Source organism: Myotis brandtii, unplaced genomic scaffold (assembly GCF_000412655.1).
Source record: "Myotis brandtii unplaced genomic scaffold, ASM41265v1 scaffold796, whole genome shotgun sequence".
NCBI lineage: Eukaryota > Metazoa > Chordata > Mammalia > Chiroptera > Vespertilionidae > Myotis > Myotis brandtii.
In genome coordinates, this window is record NW_005371207.1 from 905,452 (window position 1) to 926,555 (window position 21,104).

The 21,104-nt window shown below is 43.4% G+C and overlaps 1 protein-coding gene across 1 annotated transcript in view; it reads left to right on the forward strand.

The window, feature by feature from the left end:
• FARP1 (FERM, RhoGEF (ARHGEF) and pleckstrin domain protein 1 (chondrocyte-derived)) overlaps window positions 1–21,104 on the forward strand; it is a 277,196-nt gene that overhangs the window by 134,854 nt on the left and 121,238 nt on the right. The window contains exon 2 of the mRNA XM_005883626.2: window positions 18,654–18,758. Within this exon, the coding sequence (XP_005883688.1) occupies window positions 18,654–18,758 (105 nt within the window). The remainder of the gene's footprint in view (window positions 1–18,653; window positions 18,759–21,104) is intronic.

The following is a 21,104-nucleotide window of genomic DNA, read 5'->3' on the forward strand; positions in this document are numbered from 1 at the left end:
GGGAGGAGGATGGGGAGGGCATGGTGTGCTCCCTGGAGGGAAAGCAGCTGGGTCCTCTTTCCTAAGAGTTTTAAGGGTGGAGATTTTAGGGGAGGACCCGGGGGAGGATCTCTACAGAGTATTCAGCAGTGTTCAGGGTTGTCCTTTCAGGATGGGCGTCTCCACTGATGGATTGGCCAGCACCGGGGCAGGGGGTCATTATTCAGTGCAGCTGGTCCTGAGGTCAGCCTTGTCCTCAGCCATTGCTTGTCTGGTTTTGCTGCTTTTCTGGGCCTGGAGCTGAAATACAGCTGAGGCCTGGATGTTATCTCTAGGGAGGAAAGGTCAGTGATATGCTAGGGGTGGATAGGTCACCCTGGAGGCAAGGTCCCACCCTACAATTGTCTGTTGCTAGGCACCCAGAGCTTTCCATCCTGGTGACCTTCTGTACCTGGCCCATGGTCCTTGCTCTGTTCATGTCTGTCTAACTGCCCACCACACTTTGAATGGTTTGCTCTCCTTGTGCTATTCTCAGGAAGTGAAGACCTAAATGTTGTTAAATTTTTCTAAGGTTACAGTTTCTTTGCTGGCTCTTATTCTCCTACTTGCTAGATCTGAGTGGCCCTTACTTCTCATGAATCCCTCCATATTTCAGCAGTTACCTCTCTGCAGAATGACAGTAGCACATGTATTCTTCCTGGATGGTCAGATTTCAAATAACATAGGTACAGGCTCTCCCACACTTTTTTTCTAATGTAAAATGTGTTTTGTTAGAGTCACCCAGGAGTCTTAGTTCTGGCTGCTATAACAGACTGCCTTAGACAGAAATGTGTTTCTCACAGTTCTGGAGGCTGGGAAGCCTGAGATCAAGGTGCTGGAGAGTTGGTATCTGATGGGAACCCAGCCCAGTGTCCTCACATGGTACAAGGGACAAGAGAGGTCTTAGGGAGGCTCTCTTCTAAGGGCACTAATCCCATTCACGAGGGCTCCACCCTCATGAACTAATCACCTCCTAAAGGCTCCACCTCCTAATACCATCACATTAGGGGGTTAGGTTTTAACATTTGAATTTGGGGTTGGGTGGGCATGACGACACAAACATTCAATCTACTGTACCAGGGGTGCTGAGTTCATGCATTTGATGTTGAAATGGGAGAAATTATTCCTTGCCTACACCAGTGGTCGGCAAACTCATTAGTCAACAGAGCCAAATATCAACAGTACAACGATTGAAATTTCTTTTGAGAGCCAAATTTTTTAATTTTTTTTTATTGCTTAAAGTATTACAAAGGGTGTTACATATGTGTCCTTTTTTTCCCCGCCCTTGACAATCCCCTGGCCTCCCCTACCCCCCAGTGTCTTATGTCCATTGGTTTTGCTTATATGCATGCATACAAGTCCTTCGGTTGATCTCTTACCCCCTTCCCTCCTGCCCCCCAACCCTCCCCAGCCTTCCCGCTGCAGTTTGACAATCTGTTTGAGGCAGCTCTGCCTCTGTATCTATTATTGTTCAAAAGTTTATAATGGTCTCTATTATCCATGAATGTGTGAGATCATGTGGTATTTTTCCTTCATTGACTGGCTTATTTCACTTAGCATAATGCTCTCCAGTTCCATCCATGCCATTGCAAATGGTAAGAGTTCCTTCTTTTTTACAGCAGCATAGTATTCCATCGTGTAGATGTACCACAGTTTTCTAATCCATTCATCTACTGATGGGCACTTAGGCTGTTTCCAAATCTTAGCTATGGTGAATTGTGCTGCTATGAACATATGGGTGCACATATCCTTTCTGATTGGTGTTTCTGGTTTCTTGGGATATATTCCTAGAAGTGGGATCACAGGGTCAAATGGGAGTTCCATTTCCAGTTTTTTGAGGAAACTCCATACTGTCTTCCATAGTGGCTGCACCAGTCTGCATTCCCACCAGCAGTGCACAAGTGTTCCTTTTTCTCCACATCCTCTCCAGCACTTGTCGTTTGTTGATTTGTTGATGATAGCCAGTCTGACAGGTGTGAGATGGTACCTCATTGTTGTTTTGATTTGCATCTCTCGGATGATTAGTGACTTTGAGCATGTTTTCATATGTCTCTTGGCTTTCTGAATGTCCTCTTTTGAAAGGTGTCTATTTAGGTCCTTTGCCCTGTACGTGCGCGCCCGCACGTGGTATTTTGTGGAAGAGCCATACTCAAGGGGCCAAAGAGCCGCATGTGGCTCACGAGCCGCGGTTTGCCGACCACTGGCCTACACTCATTCCCATGAGTACTGAAAACAGTACTTCTAGGAATATATATTTAATTTTTTTACAATATCATTGGACTCATCTTTATATGCAACTTATTACTGATTTGTTGACCTTGGTTACTGGCTCTCTAGCTCTTAGGTGCTGCTCCTGGTACTGGGGTATCCATACGATGTTGCTTAAAGTGGAGGCTCTTGCCTGCCTCATTGGCCATTTGGGGCATAAACAGTCTTCCCAGCACTCTTCCAGCTTCTTCATTGTGAACCGACGCTGACTTTTGGGTTGGGGGTTCCAAATGAAGTCTAGGGGCAGCAGGGGACGTGCTAGTCCTTCCTCTCTTGCTGATTTTTTACCATGAACTCAGTTAGGTTTCTCACCTCAGTATTAGATATGTGTGTCAAAGGCATTGATACCTTCTTTTTAAATTATTTTTTTATTTTTTATTTCTTTATCGATTAAGGTATTACATATGTGTCCTTATACCCCCATTGCTCCCCCACCCCACTCCCGTTCATGCACTCACCCCCATGGTGTCTGTGTCCATTGGTTATGCTTATATGCACGCATACAAGTTCTTCGGTTGATCTCTTACGTTGATCTCTTCTTACCCCCACCCTCCCCTACCTTCCCTCTGAGGTTTGATGGTCTGATCGATGCTTCTCTGTCTCTGGATCTGTTTTTGTTGATCAGTTTATGTTGTTCATTATATTCCACAAATGAGTGAGATCATGTGATATTTATCTTTCTCTGACTGACTTATTTCGCTTAGCCTTGATACCTTCTTAACACATATTCAGATCTCTCAAGAATATTTACCTTCATATTTATAGATTTTCCAAGTTGGTCTCGATAGAGCTGTCAGACAGAAAGAATCTGTGGCTGGGGAGTTGGTGAAACGCAATTTATGTCTCATGTTTAAAACCACCAGGGTCTGAAAGCTGCACTGTTCCTAATACCCTGAAACAGCCACAGGGCATTTCAGCAGCAAAAACACAGCTTGTTTTATCGCTGCTTTTCATAGTTTTGCCTGACAGGCTTGGAGGCACATTGAGTTAAAATGAAGCTGTTAAAGATATAATAAATGCTTTTGAAAATTTCCATTGGACCATCCATCAATAGATGTCTTCTTTGAAAAATGAATGAAAATCATACATAAAGACCCAAATGGCTCACTCAGAAATGAATAAACACACGTAGAAGAACATTCGAGTGCATGTGTACTGCCTGTGTATAGTGTTTTATTTTCTCTTTATATTTTTGTTACGTGCAGGTAATAAACCCACTTGGCTTATAGTATCATGAAGGAAAGATTCTATTCCATAGTCTGCTACTTAGAGATTTAGTCTTCCTTACTTTCTTTTCTTTTTTAAATCGTGGTTTAAAGAAAACACAAAATTCACCATCTTACGCATTTTTGATACAGTTGAGTAGTGGTAAATATATTTACATTGTTGTGAAACAGATCTCAGAACTTTTCCATCCTGCAGATCCGAGACTTGTTAAAAAACAACACCCCCTCCTCCCAGCCCCTGATAACCATCATTCCACTTGCCATTTCTAAGAATTTGTTCCCTGCTTTCTTTTACAAACATGCAGTCCTGAGTCCTCTCTCCTGCTTCAATGCAGTTGGGACCAGTCATGCCTCTAAGGAACAGAGAACAGGATGTAATTTCACAGTGAGTTTGTAAACTGGAGTGCTAGCTTATACCCAGGAATATATAGGGGGCTCTAATTCGTTTTTCTTTTGGCATGTGGCATCACTGTTTAAAATATGTTAAAGTCATCTTGCATGATTAAGAAATTGGATGGTGAAAGGCCTTGAAAACTAGATCTTTCTCCTGCCTCTCTCAGCCAGAACTGAGTCTGACCATCCAATTTCTAGTTAAACCTGTGAACTCTGCCTCTTCTATCAGGGTGTATTTAATTTTCAGCAGATGATGGAATCTGTTTCAAAAACACACTTATTGCCCTCCAGTATTTTAGTTGGACTTGTTTTTAGCACTAATGTAATTGTTTATAAATTGGGGCGGAATGCATTTAATGACTGCACACTGTTGTTAGAATGCTGTCAGTTTGAGTAACGCCATCTTTACCGAGGGGACACACTCAGTTCTCAGTGGCCTGCATCCTTGCTGTATGTCGCCAGGACAGATGAACATTGTGAATGCTGTGCAGTCATGGAGACTTTTCAGAGACAGCCCTTAATTGCTTGGCTTTGCTTGTCTGGTTTTTTGTTTGTTTGTTTTTGGTTTGTTTTTCTTTCCAGAAACATCTGTATGTTTTCCAACATGGCTTTTTCTCCAGTGCTGATATTCAGTCCCTGGAGGCTGCCTCTGTTACTAAATTTCGTTTATAAGTTTGTAACGGGCAGAATTTTATTCAAAAGGCATCATCCGTACCCGTGCTTTTTATTATCTATCTTGCATTTGCATTTTCCCCCTGTTAACTTTGAGCATGGGTGACACTCCATGAAGGTGAAGTGTCACTAAAATGGTGATTGCCAAATGTTCGGCTTTAAGGCTTTAAGACAAAGCGTTTGCACTGGGCCAAGAGAATGTGCTCCATCCAGAGACATCATCCTCTTGACCACATTTTGAAATAATCACACAAGAGTAAACTAGTGAACCTGCTCAAAAGGGAGCTGATGGCCTGGATCCCCCAAAAGCACAGCCTCAGAAGCATTTATAAGAACACCAGAGGCCCGATGCACGAAATTTGTGCACCGGGAAGGGGGGGGCGGATCCTTAGCCCGGCCTGTGCCCTCTCACAGTCCGGGAGCTTCGGGGGATGTCTGACTGATGGCTTAGGCCCGCTCCTCTAGAGGCCCGATGCACAAAATTTGTGCACCGGGAGAGGGGGGGGGTGTCCCTCAGCCCGGCCTGTGCCTTCTCACAGTCCGGGAGCTTCGGGGGAGCGGGCCTAAGCCGTCAGTTGGACATCCTTAATGCTGCTGTGGAGGCAGGAGAGGCTCCCGCTACCACCGCTGTGCTCACCAGCCCTGAGCCCGGCTTCTGGCTGAGCAGCGCTTCCCCTGTGGGAGTGCACTGACCACCTGGGGGAAGCTCCTGCATTGAGCGTCTGTCCCCGGTGGTCAGTGCGCGTCACAGTGACTGGTCATTCCGTCGTTCGGTCAATTTGCATATTAGCCTTTTATTATATAGGATAAACCCTTCTTTTTAGTTCACATATTCTGCTATTTGCAAAAGGCATCTGAGGGATACGGCCACATGGCCAGTTAATGCTGGTGCAGAGACAGTTTCCCTGCCAGTCCAGTCTTGTGTACTGTCGCCAGTTTGATGTATGTTTCCTGATCCGTAGAATGTCATTCTTTATCTTCTCATTTTCCTTTTAACGTTTTCCCTATGGTTGGCCTTTCATGAGTGATTTGCTTTTATGGCTTTTGGAAGCTGTCAGCTGTTTGAGCAACAGTTTCTTGAAGTAAAAATATATTCAAATTGGCTTTAGCATCTAGACCCCAGCTTATCGTTGTGTTTGTTAAAGACTGCGCTATTATAGTCTCTCCATGAGAATTGTAGGTTTAAAGTGTTTCCATTCATTCATCCATTCAACAAATCTTTATGCGCACCCACTGCGTCTCATGCTGTTCTGATGAACAAAACAGATGAAGATCCATGTGCTAGCAGAGCCTGCCGTCTATCAGAGAAAGACAGCCACGTATAAGAACCACTATAAAGAAATTCATTGTTTTGGATGCTGCAGAGTGATAAGTGAAAGTGAGAAATGAAAAGAAATAGAGCAGAATACGGGGGGTGGGATGTGGGGGGCAAAGTACAGTTTTAAGTAGGGTGTTTAGGGTCAGCCCTACTGAAAAGCCAGCATTTGTGTAAAGATTGGAACGAGGTGAGGGACTCATCCGTGAAGATTTCTGGGGGAGAAAGTGGTCCAGGCAGAGGGAGTAATCAGTGCAAAGGCCCTGAGGCAGGTGTGTGTCTGATATGCTCAGAAAACAGCCAGGAGGCCTGTGTGGCTGGAGCTGAGTAAGCGAGAGGCAGAGCAATTTGATATGAGCTTGGAAAGGTGACGTGGGGTGGAGCACATGTCCCGGGACTTTGCTTTCCATTGTGAGGACTCTGGCATTTACTCTGAGTTTTGAGCAGAGAAGTGACACATCTGATTTAGTAGAAGATGACTGTTTCCGATAGAGCTGAGAAGCTATTTGGGAATTTTTTATGGGTAAGTCAGATAGTAGTTGTAAGTGACCGAGGTCAAATGCAGCAGAGAAATACAAGGGAATTGTCATGAAAACATTTCATCAAGGTGTTCAAACAGGTAAATTTGAGGAGAATGTTATAAAAAGTAAGCCGAGTGGTTTCCAAGTTCTTGTGTGGCCAGGACGGTGGGTGTGAATCAATCATTGAGCGATGCTTCCCCAAACTCTTCATGCGTGTGAGACTCCATGCGTGTGAGACTCCATGCGTGTGAGACTCCATGCGTAGAGGGGTTTGAGGGTGTGGGTGATCTGAAGTTTCCAGGTGAACCTGGTTTTCAGAGTCCCCTCGGAATCATGGCTGTGCTAGAATTAGCTCCTTAATTAAATCCTGGCTGCTGACCAGCATTCCTTCCTATTAAGTTTGTAAAAACTTAGAGAATCTGTGACGTCCGCCATGCAGAATGATCGTGTTTGTCAGCACTGCGGTTTATTAGCACTCAAGGGGCTTGTTGTCTGATACTTAAAGGAAAAATGTGTTTAATTCAGACTCTTGGCAGTCCTTCTGGCCGAGTATTTTTGGATGCACTTTCCATGCTTTTGCTATATACTTATTTGTTTCTTTTTCGCAAATCTAGGGTCTGTGTGCTTAGGGTTTGTCTTACTCTAGCAACGTGCTGGTGGGAAGGGACTGTCATCAACAGTGAACACATAATTTTTTTTGCTTTTTAGTGGTTTTCCTGTTCATTGATCATAACAGAGCCCTCCTAACCCCCGCCCACCACTCTCTCTTATAGACACTATCTCATTCCTCAACCCCTCATGAAAAGGTACTGGAATATAAGGGAAAGTATACATTTTATTTTATGGTGGTTAAAGTGTACTAAGGCTTAAAAATACTCAAGAGGGAGTTTGCATAGCTACCAAACGTTGGAAATATCCTGGCAAAGGTTTCAATTAAAAATGGTTTATTGAGTACCTTCTAAATGTGGGCACTTTATGTGTCTTCATCTTGCTTATCCTAGCTACTTCTTTAGGGGGTATTGTTATTCCATTGTTCAGAAGGAAAATCCATGCCCAGGGAGGCCATTTAACTTGCCCAGACCACATAGATCAGGGGTCCTCAAACTTTTTAAACAGGGGGCCAGTTCATTGTCCCTCAGACCGTTGGAGGGCCGGACTATAGTTTAAAAAAAAAAACTATGAACAAATTCCTATGCACACTGCACATATCTTATTTTGAGTAAAAAAAACAAAACGGGGTCCCAGGTTCGATTCCAGTCAAGGGCATGTACCTTGGTTTCGGGCACATCCCCAGTAGGAGGTGTGCAGGAGGCAGCTGATCGATGTTTCTCTCTCTCATCGATGTTTCTAACTCTCTATCTCTCTCCCTTCCTCTCTGTAAAAAAATCAATAAAATATATTTTAAAAAACAAACAAACAAACAAAAAACAAAAAACAAAACAAAACGGGAACAAATACAATATTTGTATTTGCATGTGGCCCGCGGGCCGTAGTTTGAGGACCCCTGACATAGATGGTAAGTGACAAACCAGGCATCGAAATTATGACCCAGTGAAACTCACTCTGTACTGCTCGCAAATGTAATCTCATACATTTTTATACCTAACTATAGAGGCCCGGTGCACAAAAATTCGTGCACTGGGGGGTTGGGGGGGATGTCCCTCAGCCTGGCCTGCCCCCTCTCACTGTCCAGGAGCCTTCAGGGGATATCCTACTGACAGCTTAGGCCCGCTCCCCGTGGGGAGCGGGCCTTAGCTGCAATCTGGCCTCCCTCTGCAGGAGGTGACCAGGAGGATCAGTGGAAGGCGCTGCCCCCATCACTCTGCTGTTGCATGGCTGTCTGCCCTCGGCCCTCACAGCTGCTGCCGTGGCTGCCTGCCCTCAGCCCTCGCAGCCACTGCAGCTTTGTCCAGAAGGACATCTGGAAGATGTCTGGTCTATCTGGTCTAATTAGCATATTACCCTTTTATTAGTATAGATAGTAATAGCTTTATTTATTGGAAGAGATGCAAAAGTTAGGTTTCCCCCTATTTTTATAATGAAAATTCTTTTTATGGTGCTTGGCTTTCTCTCCCGCTCCCCCCACCCCCACCCCTTCCTAAATTTATCAGTCCTTTCAATAGATTTTCAATATTTTTGAATTTTTTCAACATTGTGATGAAACACACATAACATAATATTTACATTTATTTTAAGTGTTTGTAAGTGTACAGTTCAGTGGCATTAAGTACATTCACCTTGTTGTGCACCTATCACCACCATCCATCTCCATCGCCCTCTCTGTCTTCCCAAACTGAAACTCTGTGCCCACTGAATAAGAACTCCCATCCCTACCTCCTCCCAGGCCCTGGGAACCACTATTCTACTTTCTGTATCATCTGCTTTCTGTCTTTATTGCATTTGCTTCTTGTACCTTTATTATAGACTTATTTGTAAGTTTTCTTTCCCCTAAATCTAGTGTGTGCTTACATTAATCTGAGCATTCCAGTTTTTTAAAGGGAGAGAAGTATTAACTTTATGATTTCAACTCTGACCTCCTTGCAGATACTCAAACCTGGAGCTGGAGCCCACTCCCACCTCAGTCACTTCCACTGTGAACAGAACATGAAACCTGAAAAGTATCCGAAAAAGAATGAAAAATAAATAGTATTGGTTCCAGAGGTTTTCTGGGTACTCCAGAGCCAAGAATTCTTAAAGGAACCTGAAAGCCATGATTTACATATTTTCAAATTTAAAAGCCTTACGCTATAAAAATAATTTTAAATTCCCTGTTCAGGATTGAGAAAATGTTCCCATTCTCCCCACTGACTAATTGAAAAACACTAAAAATGTTTTCTGATTAAAGTGTCTGTTAACATCTAACAGAGTAGTTTTCTTTCATTTAATGTTCTTAGAGGTTCTCCAAGAACCTTAGAGATTGGTTTTGGAGGAAGGCTGTACTTCAAAAACATGGTAGAAGAGGCAGGGGAAAGGCGGGAACCGGGAGCCACATTGGGTGGCTTTGTTCTACAGTCTTTACCTTGCTGTTCAGACGCTACGCTAAATTCAATGAAGTACCTACCTTACATTTGCCCTCGAAATACTAATGTTGGAAGCCAAGTGTGTGATATCAGGTGTATTTTCAGAAAGTTCAGGCTCAGCAGGCTGATGCACTTTTGAGGTTTAATTAGACCACTGAACCCAAAGAGAAAAGTGCCAAACGAAATAGACACAAGGAAAATGCACGCCTTCTTCTGTTGCTGGGAAGGGTGTAATGCTTTCCTTGAGTCGTAATCTGGTTTCTGCTCGCCTTATTCATTATTTGTGGGATAGTTTGTTCCCTGCCTAGTGGATATTTAAAGTAGCAAGAGGTTATGCAAAATTTTTTGTTGTTGTTGTTAAATTTTGGAATTTTTTACTCGTCTACTTCTAAAAGTGATTAAAAGACAATGAATTGCTCAAGGTCAAGAGCAGATTAAGCCAGCATTCTGAATAGCTGAATTCTCCATAGACATTTTTTCTTTTGCTCACTGCATTACAGGTTTGCAAGATACAGCAGAAATCCACTACTTCTTGAGTATGTGTGCGCACGCACGTATATGCATGTACACACGCACACACACATCACACAGCCTTGGCGTGAAGGAAGAAGGGCGGTTCTATACGAATGACGCTGTGGTTTTGACGTAGCTAAATTACAGCGAAGGAGCTGAAAGGGCCCATTCTCCTCTTGGCCTGGAGTCGGGACTCTGAAACCCAATCTGAAGTGTGTTTAATGAGTGTTCTGAAGGCTGCTGGGTCTCCGTGCAGAGGGGAACAAGGAGCACAGTGTGTCCTGGCAGACGGCGTGGCCACCCCTGGAGCCACAGGCAGGAGAAAGAATTGCTGCGCTTGTGGACCCAGTGGATGGGCAGGCCTAAACATTTGGCTACGTTCTCCCAGAATGAAGGCCTTGTCCCGGTTTCCCAGACTTGGGTCTTAAGGTTGCAGTTCCTGTTCTTGCTCTGGTTGGCATTGCACAACCATCGTGATCATACCGTGTGCTGACCAGGCTACCACCAGGTCTGCTGTTTGGCTTTTGAGTAATTGTCTTGCCTCCCCCTTCTCCTCCTGCATCGCTAATGCCCAGGAGAGCTTACTGAGTACTAGATGCCGTCCTAAGAGCTCAATGTCTGCTATGTCATTTAATCCTCACCACACCCCAATGAGATGGTTCAGCCATTATTCCCACTCTACAGAAGAGAAAACTGAGGCCCAGAGGGGAACTTGCCCAAGGTCGTACTGCCATGGGATTGGCAAGAAGGCAGCCCCCAATTTGTGTTCTTAGTAATTATATTACACAGCCGCTCCAAGTCACTGAGGGGCTGGGCAAACAACACCAGAAACATCTCGCCCATTTCAGCTATTCCATTTCTGTCCTTTAAAGATTTATTTTTGTAATTATATATATTTTTTAAATATTTTTTTTATTTCAGAGAGGAAGGGAGAGGGAGAGAGAGATAGAAAAATCAATGAAGAGAGAATCATCAATTGGCTGCCTTCTGCACGCCCCCTGCTGGGGATTGAGCCCACAACCCGGGCATGTGTCCTGATCAGGAACCAAATAGTGACCTCCTGGTTCATAGGTCGATGTTCAACCACTGAACTACATCAGCCGGGCTCTCTGGCCTTTATCAATCTAAGTTAAACCCTTAAGATCCTTATGTCATTCTTGCATCATTTCCTCCCCTTGTGGGTGTCTCGGTGCAGAAGGCACATGTTCAAGTGCTGGAAGCCGAACTGAGCGTTAAATGTCTCCTGTCTTCTCCCCGTTACCATCTCTTTGTCCGCGGGCTTAGTTTCTAGGAATTTTCAACCGTATCTTTAAGCTCTTCTGGTGCGAGTTTTCTTTCTGCTCTGCTATTTTCACTTCTAACAGCTCTTTCTTGTTATCCAAATGTTTCTCGTTATAACCTTCTGGGTTTTTATTTTTAAGTTGTAAACTCTTAGCTATATGAGGATACAAATTACAGTGTTTTTAAAAGGTTTTTACTCTACCCTGCATCATCGAAAGTACCTGGCATCTCCCATTTCTGACTTTCGGGGGAGTTCTGCGTAATTTGGCTGCTTCCTGGTGCCGACTCTCTCTCCTGTCTTCAGTAATTAGACGTCAGCTTTTTCCTCTGTCATCTTCTAGAATTTGGGAGAAATTTCTCACCTGCTGTCTCTCCTTTCATTTTTTCTGTGTTCTGTGAATTTATTCCTTTTTCCCCTGTTTTCATTATTTGAGTGTTTACGCAGGCTTCCTGGGTATTGTGGAGAAAAGCTGCATGTATTCAGCCTGCCATATTGAGCCACAAGCCCAACATTCTTTTCATCAGTTATAGTGAGTCTAGTCTAGCAATGGCCTTCTGCTAAAATTTCTAAGAAAATGTGCTTTACAGACACATAGGTGGGTTCCTGTAGATTTCTCAAACTGCACTCTCCTTGAATTTCTACTTGCTTGATAGCTCCTGACTGTGTGCAGAGGGGCGGGGAAGGTGACACCCTGGATGGACAGCTGGGGGTGGGGGTGGGGGTGGATGCAGTGTGAGCTGTGTGACTGCTGAGCCTGAATCCCACCCTTTCTACCTCACCTTGTGGGAGGATCTCAAAAGAGAATATTTTGTAAAAAGAGCTTCAGTTAGAGAGCATCATTCACATCCAAAGCAACAACAGTAAAAAGAGGAACACCTCTTAACAGAAACAATGAACTGCCTCCCATAATGAGTCCACTACTGGTTGAATATATTTCATTGTCAAATTAGAGAAATTTTGAAGGCCAGAATTTTTATCTCGAATCTGTGTTCTGGGTTATTAATCTGTTTTAAGCCCTTTATTTGAAAGGGACAGTGCGGGACATGAGTGCTTTGTCCCTGCAGTTCTGGAGGCTAGAAGTCCAAAATCAAGGACTTGTCAGGGCCACTTTCCCTTTGGTACCCTTGCAGATTCTCCTGGGAGCCATCAGTCCTCAGGGTTCCTTGGATTGCAGCTGTATCGCTTCAATCCCACCTTGCATTCAAAGCATAGGCTTCTCACCAGCAGCAGCAGGGAGCCTGTTAGAAATTCAGATCCTCAGCCACCACCCCAGCACCTGCAGCTTATCAAGGTCCGCAGATGATGAGTGGGCCCATAAATCAGAGAAGTGCTGCTCGGAGCCACCTCCAGCAGCATTCGAGGGCAGAATAGGCAGGGGCCCGGGTGGACTCTGCCCTTGGGCACGTAGATGTGGTAGCCAGGCTTTGCACTCTGTGACAATGCTGAGGCGTGCCTTTGGGGCTGGGAAATGGACCTCCTCCTCTTCAATGTCAACCCATTGGCCTGCCATGAATTCTGTAAACGAACATTTCCCCATCATAGTAGCAGCAACAATGGCAGAGAACTTGTGTTGTGGGCCAGACCCTTTGCCAAACACTTTGGGGTCATTGCCTTATTTAGCTTTCATTGATCCTAGGAAGTAGATAGTATTTCTAGTCCTTTCATGACTCCATGTGCTGTGGACTGAACTGTGTCCCCACCCCCTCCCCAACTCATAGGTTCTAGCCCTAATCCCCAGTAGGGCTGGATTTGGAGCAAGGTCAAATAAGGTCATAAGGTGAAGCCCTGATCCTGGTCAAGAGGATTAGTGTTTTTCTAAGAAGAGATGCCAGAGACCAAATGCTCGCTCACTCACCTACCCCCCTCCTCTAACATAGCACTTACCATATATTCTAATTTACCTGGTTATTTGTCTCCACCCCAACTCAGAAAGAGGCACTTACCTTATTGATTTCCATACCCACAGCACCGGCACAGGGCAACTTGCTTGATAAATGCACCCCAGGTGCCCCAAACTGTAGTAGTTATTAACACTTCTACTCACCTGGTGGCACACTGCCAGAGAGCCTGAGGAAACCTGCAGTTATAACGCGCTAAGATCACACATGCTGAAGGTTAGTGAATTATGGGGATTTGAACAATATTCTAATAAGCTTTAATGGTGGCAGAAAGGGGGCCAAGGCCCTTGAGAAGAGACCCTTCCCTTCAGCTGGATGAGAGCATGGCCTGGTTGCCATGGAGATATTGATCCCAAAACAGAGCTCTCTGAAACTTGTGCAGATGCAGATTTTATAAACCTGGTCAAAGGTCATCTTGGTAGTTTTGTCTATGAGGTTATATCAGAAAGGCAGAGCCTTAGCTCGCATTCAGTGGGACGCACCATTTTTCAGACCCTTAGAGAAGGAGAAGACACCCCCAACCCAGAAAGAATTGTGTCTTTATTCTTTTAGAGGAGGAAAAGAACTACTCCCTCATAAAACTTTATGGGACAGAAATTACCCGAAGGCACAGACATATTTTAAAAGCACCATAAACTAAAGCAACTTTGGTTCAGTTTTTAATAGCTTGAAGCTGTATGTGAATGTTCATACTGTTTATTATTCAGTGCTTACTTGCCAGACATCCCCCAAGAATGTAAACCTCCTCCTAAAACTTAATTTTGTAGGATTGCGTGAAAAGCCAATTCAAAAGGCAGAAAGCATAGGGACATACAGTTTGAAATCAGCCAATTTATTTGTCCACTAGATTAAAATTCAAATGCCTTTTGGAGCATAATTAATGCAGGTTTTCAAATGATGCCTAAATAACTTGTTTTCCTTCCTTATATATGACAGCTTATATAGCCATAATATAAATGTGTGTGTGTGTGTGTGTGTGTGTGTGTGTGTGTGTACCTTAAAGTAAGTTACTATTTGAAAAAAAAAAATCCCTTTACAGTTGAATTTTCCTCAGGATCTCTACTTTCTGTTCTCCCAGTTTAATCTATACTGTTGCCACTTTTACCCCCATTCAGATTTTATTGACTGACTTGCACGTTCGTTTTAGCAATAAGGGGCTAGTGGATTGGTAGCTTTTAAACCCCAGCATCAATTTTCCGTGCAGAGCCTGCACCAAATGTATAATCTGTGGTTACTCCCACCAATGTTTATTTTATGACTTTTTTGCCAGACACACAGACGAGCTCTTTGTGCTGAGAAATATCAGCGCACATGTGTGGATAGTCACACACTCTTCCCATGTGATGGCTCCTCTGCGCAGCCACTCCGCTTGAGCCGGATCCAGCCCCTCAATCTTGTTTTAAGATCTAATGTGAAGTAAACAGATTCTGTTGTGAGTGACCCTCCTCAGTTGATTATACTAATGCGAACCCTATTCCTCAGTTCCTTTCCCCTGCCCTTTCCTCTTGCATTTTTTTTTTTATTGTGGCAAAATAGACATAACATAAAATTTATCATTTCAGCCATTTTTAAGTATGTAATTCAGTGGCATTAAGCACATTCAGAATGTTGTGCGGTCACCACCACTATCCATTTTATGTTCTGTGATATGATTCTGAACAGAACTACTTTTAGTGTGAGGTTCAGAAATTCATTGGAGACGAGTGTAGAGAATGGCTGAGGGAGAAAATCCACAGGAAGAGGAAGTAGAGGGGTAGTTTTTCATAAAGAATGAGGATGCAACTCTTCTTCCCTCCCGCAAGATGTTTTCTCGGTAGAAGTTAGCCCCTGTGCATGGATACGCCCAGGCAGTTCTACCCCAGCTCCCAGAAGAAAGGGAACTGGGTCCTTGAGCTTGGGAATCGTGATGTCTAGGAGCATTTTCGACCATTGTGCCCGGCACACATTTGGGGTATTAATGCTCAGGGCCACTTTACCCATGAAATTGTCATGGAGTGGTTGCATTTAAACCATAAATACTTTCTAGTGATGCTCCCTGAATATCACCAGCTTTCATAGGGAAATTCAGGCATCTGTTTTATGATGATTGTTAGGAGCTATAATATCATTCAAACTCTAAATTCATTTCTCCCTATATAAAAATGTTGGCATCATAGAGAAGTCATTTCATACAAAGGATTTGTACAACATAATAAACTTTAAGGAAATTGTTAAGAATTGAGACCAGATTTGTATCATTTATCAACCAGATTCCAGGCATCTATTTCCAGCCCCTTATTTTTACCAATATGTGCTGGATACATTCACAAAACGCTCCGCTGACTCAGTTCAGGTGGAAAGTCCCCCTTGCCTGAGGCACTTAGTTGAACAGCATGTCTTTAAAGACATCCATTGTATATTGATTCTTTTGTTTATTTGGACTTCCAGCGTGGAATTGTAAAGTCTCATGATGAAGCTCTCAAATTCACTTATTTCCAGGGATTCTTTGGAAATGTGAGTGCTTGCCAGCTGGTCAGATAATTGATAGTTTGTTTTTTAACAAATAGGAAATGTCAAGAGTTGTGAGGAAGAAGGATTGTGAAACTGGCTTGTGGTCTTCTCTTTAACAAACTTGTTATGATATAGGAATGCTTCCACAACTTCTTAGGCCCAGGCCTTTGTTTATAATGTTCTTATTAATGCTTGCAGATTTTACCAGACAGAGAGGAGGGTCTAGAGCAGTGATGGCGAACCTTTTGAGCTCGGCGTGTCAGCATTTTGAAAAACCCTAACTTAACTCTGGTGCCGTGTCACATATAGAAATTTTTTTGATGTTTGCAACCATAGTAAAACAAAAGATTTATATTTTTGATATTTATTTTATATACTTAAATGCCATTTAACAAAGAAAAATCAACCAAAAAAATGAGTTCGTGTGTCACCTCTGACACGCGTGTCATAGGTTTGCCATCACTGGTCTAGAACAAAGAGCTGTGTGTCAGTTACTCGTGTAGCTCTTTGGGGGCAGGAGTGAGAACTTGAACCCAGGACCTGCTTTAGCTTGGCTGAGGAATTCCCAAGTGCTCTCAGCATGACTGGTTAGGGCACAGTGTGTCCCAAAGAGAGGAAAAATAAGATTGGTGACCTGTAATCCATGTGGCTCTTCAATCCACTGGATAAATGCAGGTGTATGTGGGCAGCAGAGGGTGGGGTATGATTGATAGAAGAGAATGGGTTACATTCAATGACCTGTTACTCCTGCCTTCGATCGGTACAACTAAAATGACTCTACCAGTAACCCTTGGACCAGGCATTCAAAGTCTAAAGCCTGGCGAGTTTGGAATTATCCATGGAGAATATTACACGCCATTAGATGGCTGTGAATATCTTCTGGATTTCAATGATGAGGAATTATGGGAGCATAAATTGGTAGCTGTTTAAAAAGAGGGCCCAGCCTGTGTGACTCAGTGGGTCGACCTATGAACCGGGAGGTCATGGTTCGATTCCTGGTCATGGCCTATGTCTGGGTTGCTGGTTTGATCCCAAGTGTGGGGTGTGCAGGAGGCAGCCCATCAATAATTCTCTCTCATCATTGATGTTTCTATCTCTGTCTCCCTCTCCCTTCCTCTCTGAAATCAAGAAAAGTATTTTTTTTTTAAAGAAGGTGCTTTATTGCTGGACACTGAAGCACCTTTGATGGCTCCTCAGGTCACGCTGGGGCAGGCTAATGGACTTGCTGGTCTCCTGGGTTACTAATTGGTTCCTCAGAGAGGAGGTGAAACTAGAAAAGCAGTAACTGGAGATGATCATGTCTTTGAAACATTTTTCTTTCAGTGTTTGATCTGTGTGGTAGAGTTGGGTCTATTTTATTAGTGGGTCACTAGGAGTCCGCTGGAGAGTGAAGGGAAACCAATATGATTCTAAGCTGTTAGGGTAGAAAATGGGTTCTTATATATCATACTAGAGGCCCTGTGCACAAATTTGTGCATGGATGGGGGCCAGCCAGCCCACCCCGATTGGGGATGATAAGGCCAGGCCAGCGGGGGGGAGGGGCCGAGGATGGTTGGCTGGCTAGCCCCGCCCCCTGGTTGAACTCCCGGTCTAACTCCCTGTCGAGGGGACAATTTGCATATTAGCCTTTTGTTATATAGGATTCTCTTTGCTTATAGATTCGTATATAGAAAACACACACACAGCCTTGATTTTAACAGACATTGTTAGAGTGTCAGATGCCTTGTTAGGCAATGGCAATAGAAAGGTGAATAAATAACTCAGAACCTAATCAGAGAGACAGACTCATAGCTCTTTAATTTATATAATATTGTGGAATGAGTAACTTTTCTTGATTTGTTTATTCATTCATTTTAACAAAATTGGTTGGTCTTTAAGCGTTGTAGATACAGGATTAATAAAATATGGCCTTTCCCTTCAATAGATGGGTAGTCTAGATGTAGACTAGATGAGAGTCTGCACCGAGTATTACAATAACCAAGAGAAGAAAGCCCTAAATTTTACCGTATTCCTGGGGAGAGAGGCACAGGGCAGGGTTTCAGTGGGATCCTGAGTTGAAAACTGATGTCCACACAAAACCTGCACACAATTACAGGAGCTTTATTCATAATTATAAAAACTTGGGCAACCACGGTGTCCTTCAGTAAGTGAATGCATCAACAAACTGTGGCCCATTCAATGGAATATTATTCAGTGATCAAAAGAAATGAGGCGATCAAGGCAGGAAAAGATATAAAGGAAGCTTAAATGCACATTGCTAAGTGAAAGATGGCAATCTGAAAAGTCTCCATACAGTACTTTGTGATTCCAACTATATGGCAATCTAAAAAAGGCAAAACTACAAACACAGTAAAAAGATTTATGGTTGCCAGGGGTTAAGGAGGAGGGAGATGAAGGTTGAATGGATAGAGCGAAAGATATAAAGGAAGCTTAAATGCGCATTGCTAAGTGAAAGATGGCAATCTGAAAAGTTAAGGAGGAGGGAGATGAAGGTTGAATGGATAGAGCACAGTGGATTTTTGGGATGATGGATACTTGATAATACACATTTGTCAAACTGCATAGAACTATGCAACACAAAGAGTGAACCTTAATGTAAACAGTGGGTTTCAGGTGATAGTAATGTGTCAATGTTGGCCCAATCATTACAGCGAATATATCCCACTAATGCGGTGACTTTCAGCCTTTTAATCTTATAAACATAAACTAATTACTAAAATTCTTCGGCAGACCAAAAAAAATTGTATTTTTTGCCAATCTGACACAAAATATGTATAATTTTGATTCATTCACACCAGGCAGCTGTTGTTGTAATTTTTTAATTTGACAATCTAAGGGAAAAGAGGTCAGTGCCCCTGACCAACTATCAGGTATTAACATGTTTTAAAAATGCTTGCGGCACACCAGTTGAAAATCGCTGCACTGATGCAAGATGTGAATAACGGGACACTGTGTGTGTGGCAGGGAGCGGGGTCTGGGAACTCTCTGTGCTCCTGCCTGTCTCGGAGGGAATAACGCCTCTTGTTTCTCTTCCCAGCAAAGAGCCCCGGGGAAAGTGTTGCTGGATGCAGTTTGCAACCACCTCAACCTCGTGGAGGGCGACTATTTTGGCCTTGAGTTTCCTGACCACAAGAAGATCACGGTAAGGGGGTGTCATGTTGATGCTGCTATTTTATTATCTGTTTGACTTGGGAGAAGGGAGTAATCAGAATCTTTTCTTGACCGTACAGAAATATACAGAGGAAAAGTACCCAGAAAGTGTCTTTAATCTTTTTCTGAAAGTAATGTGTGCACAGCATTAGCACATTCAAAGAGAATACACATGAAGGCTCTCTCCTTCTCACTCTTTCCCTCATCTCTCCCTCTGGGACCATTACCAGTTTCTTATGTATTCTTCTGATCAAAGTACACACACACACACACACACACTTACACTTGTATGCTTTTCATACTTTTCCCCATTAATATATCACAGAGATCTTGCCTTTTCAGGACATAGAATTCATTTCCTCCTTTTTAAAATAGTTTTACGCCATTCCAGTGAATGCATATGCCATAATTTACCAGCTCTGTTGTAAATGATGGGACACAGGTTGTCCCCAATTTTTTCTGTTACAAAGGATGCTGCAGTGAAAATTCTAGTGCATTTTTATGTTTGCTCTCATGGCCAAGTATTTCTGTAGTTCAGATCCAAAGGCATGGAATTGCCTAATCCATGGGTCTGACTATATCAACGTTTGCTAAATACAGGGTGAGGCAAAAGTAGGTTTACATTTGTGAGTACGCAAAACACAGTTTATTCTTTTTTAAAATTTTTTATTGTTGAAAATATTACACATGTCCCCTTTTCCCCCCCATTGACTCCCTGTAGCGCACTCCCATCCCCCTCCACAAGCCCTCCACATTTTTTCTTGTATTATTATTTATTGATTATTATATTTTCCATTCCCCCCATTGACTCCCTGTAGCGCACTCCCATAGCCCTCCACAGTTTATTCTTGTATTATTATTTATTGATTATTATATTTTCCATGTGAACAACTATAAACCTACTTGTGCCCCACCCTGTATGTCCTATTGTTCTTTTACAACATAGCTTACTGTTATATATATATTTTTAGTCTCTTCTGGCTGGTGGCACCTTTTAGGCTATATCTGAATCTGTCTTTTATTAGACACCCTTTTAGACTATAAGTTCATTGATTGCATTTCTGTTCATTCTTTCATTGATTACCTGCTGAGTCCCTAGTATTTTTGTTGGAGATCCAATATTAGTAAGATGCAGAGACTGAATAACCCAGGCGGGGCATCAGGCTTATCCAGTGACCAGTACAGGGCAGGTGACAGGTGCTGCCCTGGAGCCGGGGGCATTGGACAGTGGGGACAACAAACAACATTTGTTTTAAGAAATCGCCCAGATATTGCAAAACTGGGTGGTCCATTCAGCAACCTGCAAATCAGATAGAGTATAGAAGTGAGGGGGAGAGGGCTTTGGTGAAGGAAGAGAGAGAGAGGTGCTTGAAAGGTAAGGACTTTTTGTACCATTGCTGTCCAAATGAAATATGAGCCACATACATAATTTCACATTTTCTAGTAGTTATGTTTAAAATGGTTTAAAAAGTGAAATTAACTTAAAAGTTTATTTAGTTTAATATATCCTGAACATGTAATCAATGCCAAAACTATAAATAAGATATTTTACATATTTTTGCACTAAGTCTTCGAATCTGGTGTGTATTTGACACAGACCAGCCATATTCCAAGTGCTCAGTAGTTGCACGCAGCTGGCGTCCATGGTGTTGGGTGGCACAGTTCTGTACCCAGCTAATGCGTTTGGGAAACTGGATGCGTTTTAAAGGGAACACGATGTGAGCCGATGTATGGCTTAGGAAGAGAACTGTGGCCACGTTGGAAAAGAACAAGAGTGGAGTCAGCAGAGCTGTCAGGAGCTCCCAGCACCTCAGGTGGGAGATGTGCAGACAGAACCGAGGGAGAATCACAGAGAGGGCTGGAGCGGGGTGAGGGGGATGAATTCAAGAGCTTGCGGGGTGGGGTTAGGGATATGATTGAATGGAATGGCGTGTGAGGGGAAGAGGGTTCAGTGTACATGGGTTTTCCCACTTTGCCATTTGGGTGGACAGTGGCGCCAGTCACTGGAGAGGCAAAGCCTCAGAGAGACCATGTCTGTAAAGAGGTGAAGACACGAGTTCCACCAGGACATGAGGAGTCGGGCGTCCATGGAGATGTCCAGTGGGCAGTACCCGTAGGTGTATCTGCTGGAGCCCAGGAAGGAGATCCCAGCTGAAAACCAAGAATCCTAAAGTTATTTTAAATAGTAATTGAAGCTCTGAAACTAGATGAGAGAGTAGAACGTGAGTAGGAGGCAAGAGGGGAACACCAGCGTTTAAGGGATGGATAAACAAGCCTCAAAGGCGTAGAGAGAGGAGAAGAACCGGAGAGGGAACCGTCGAGCAAGGGAAGACAGCAT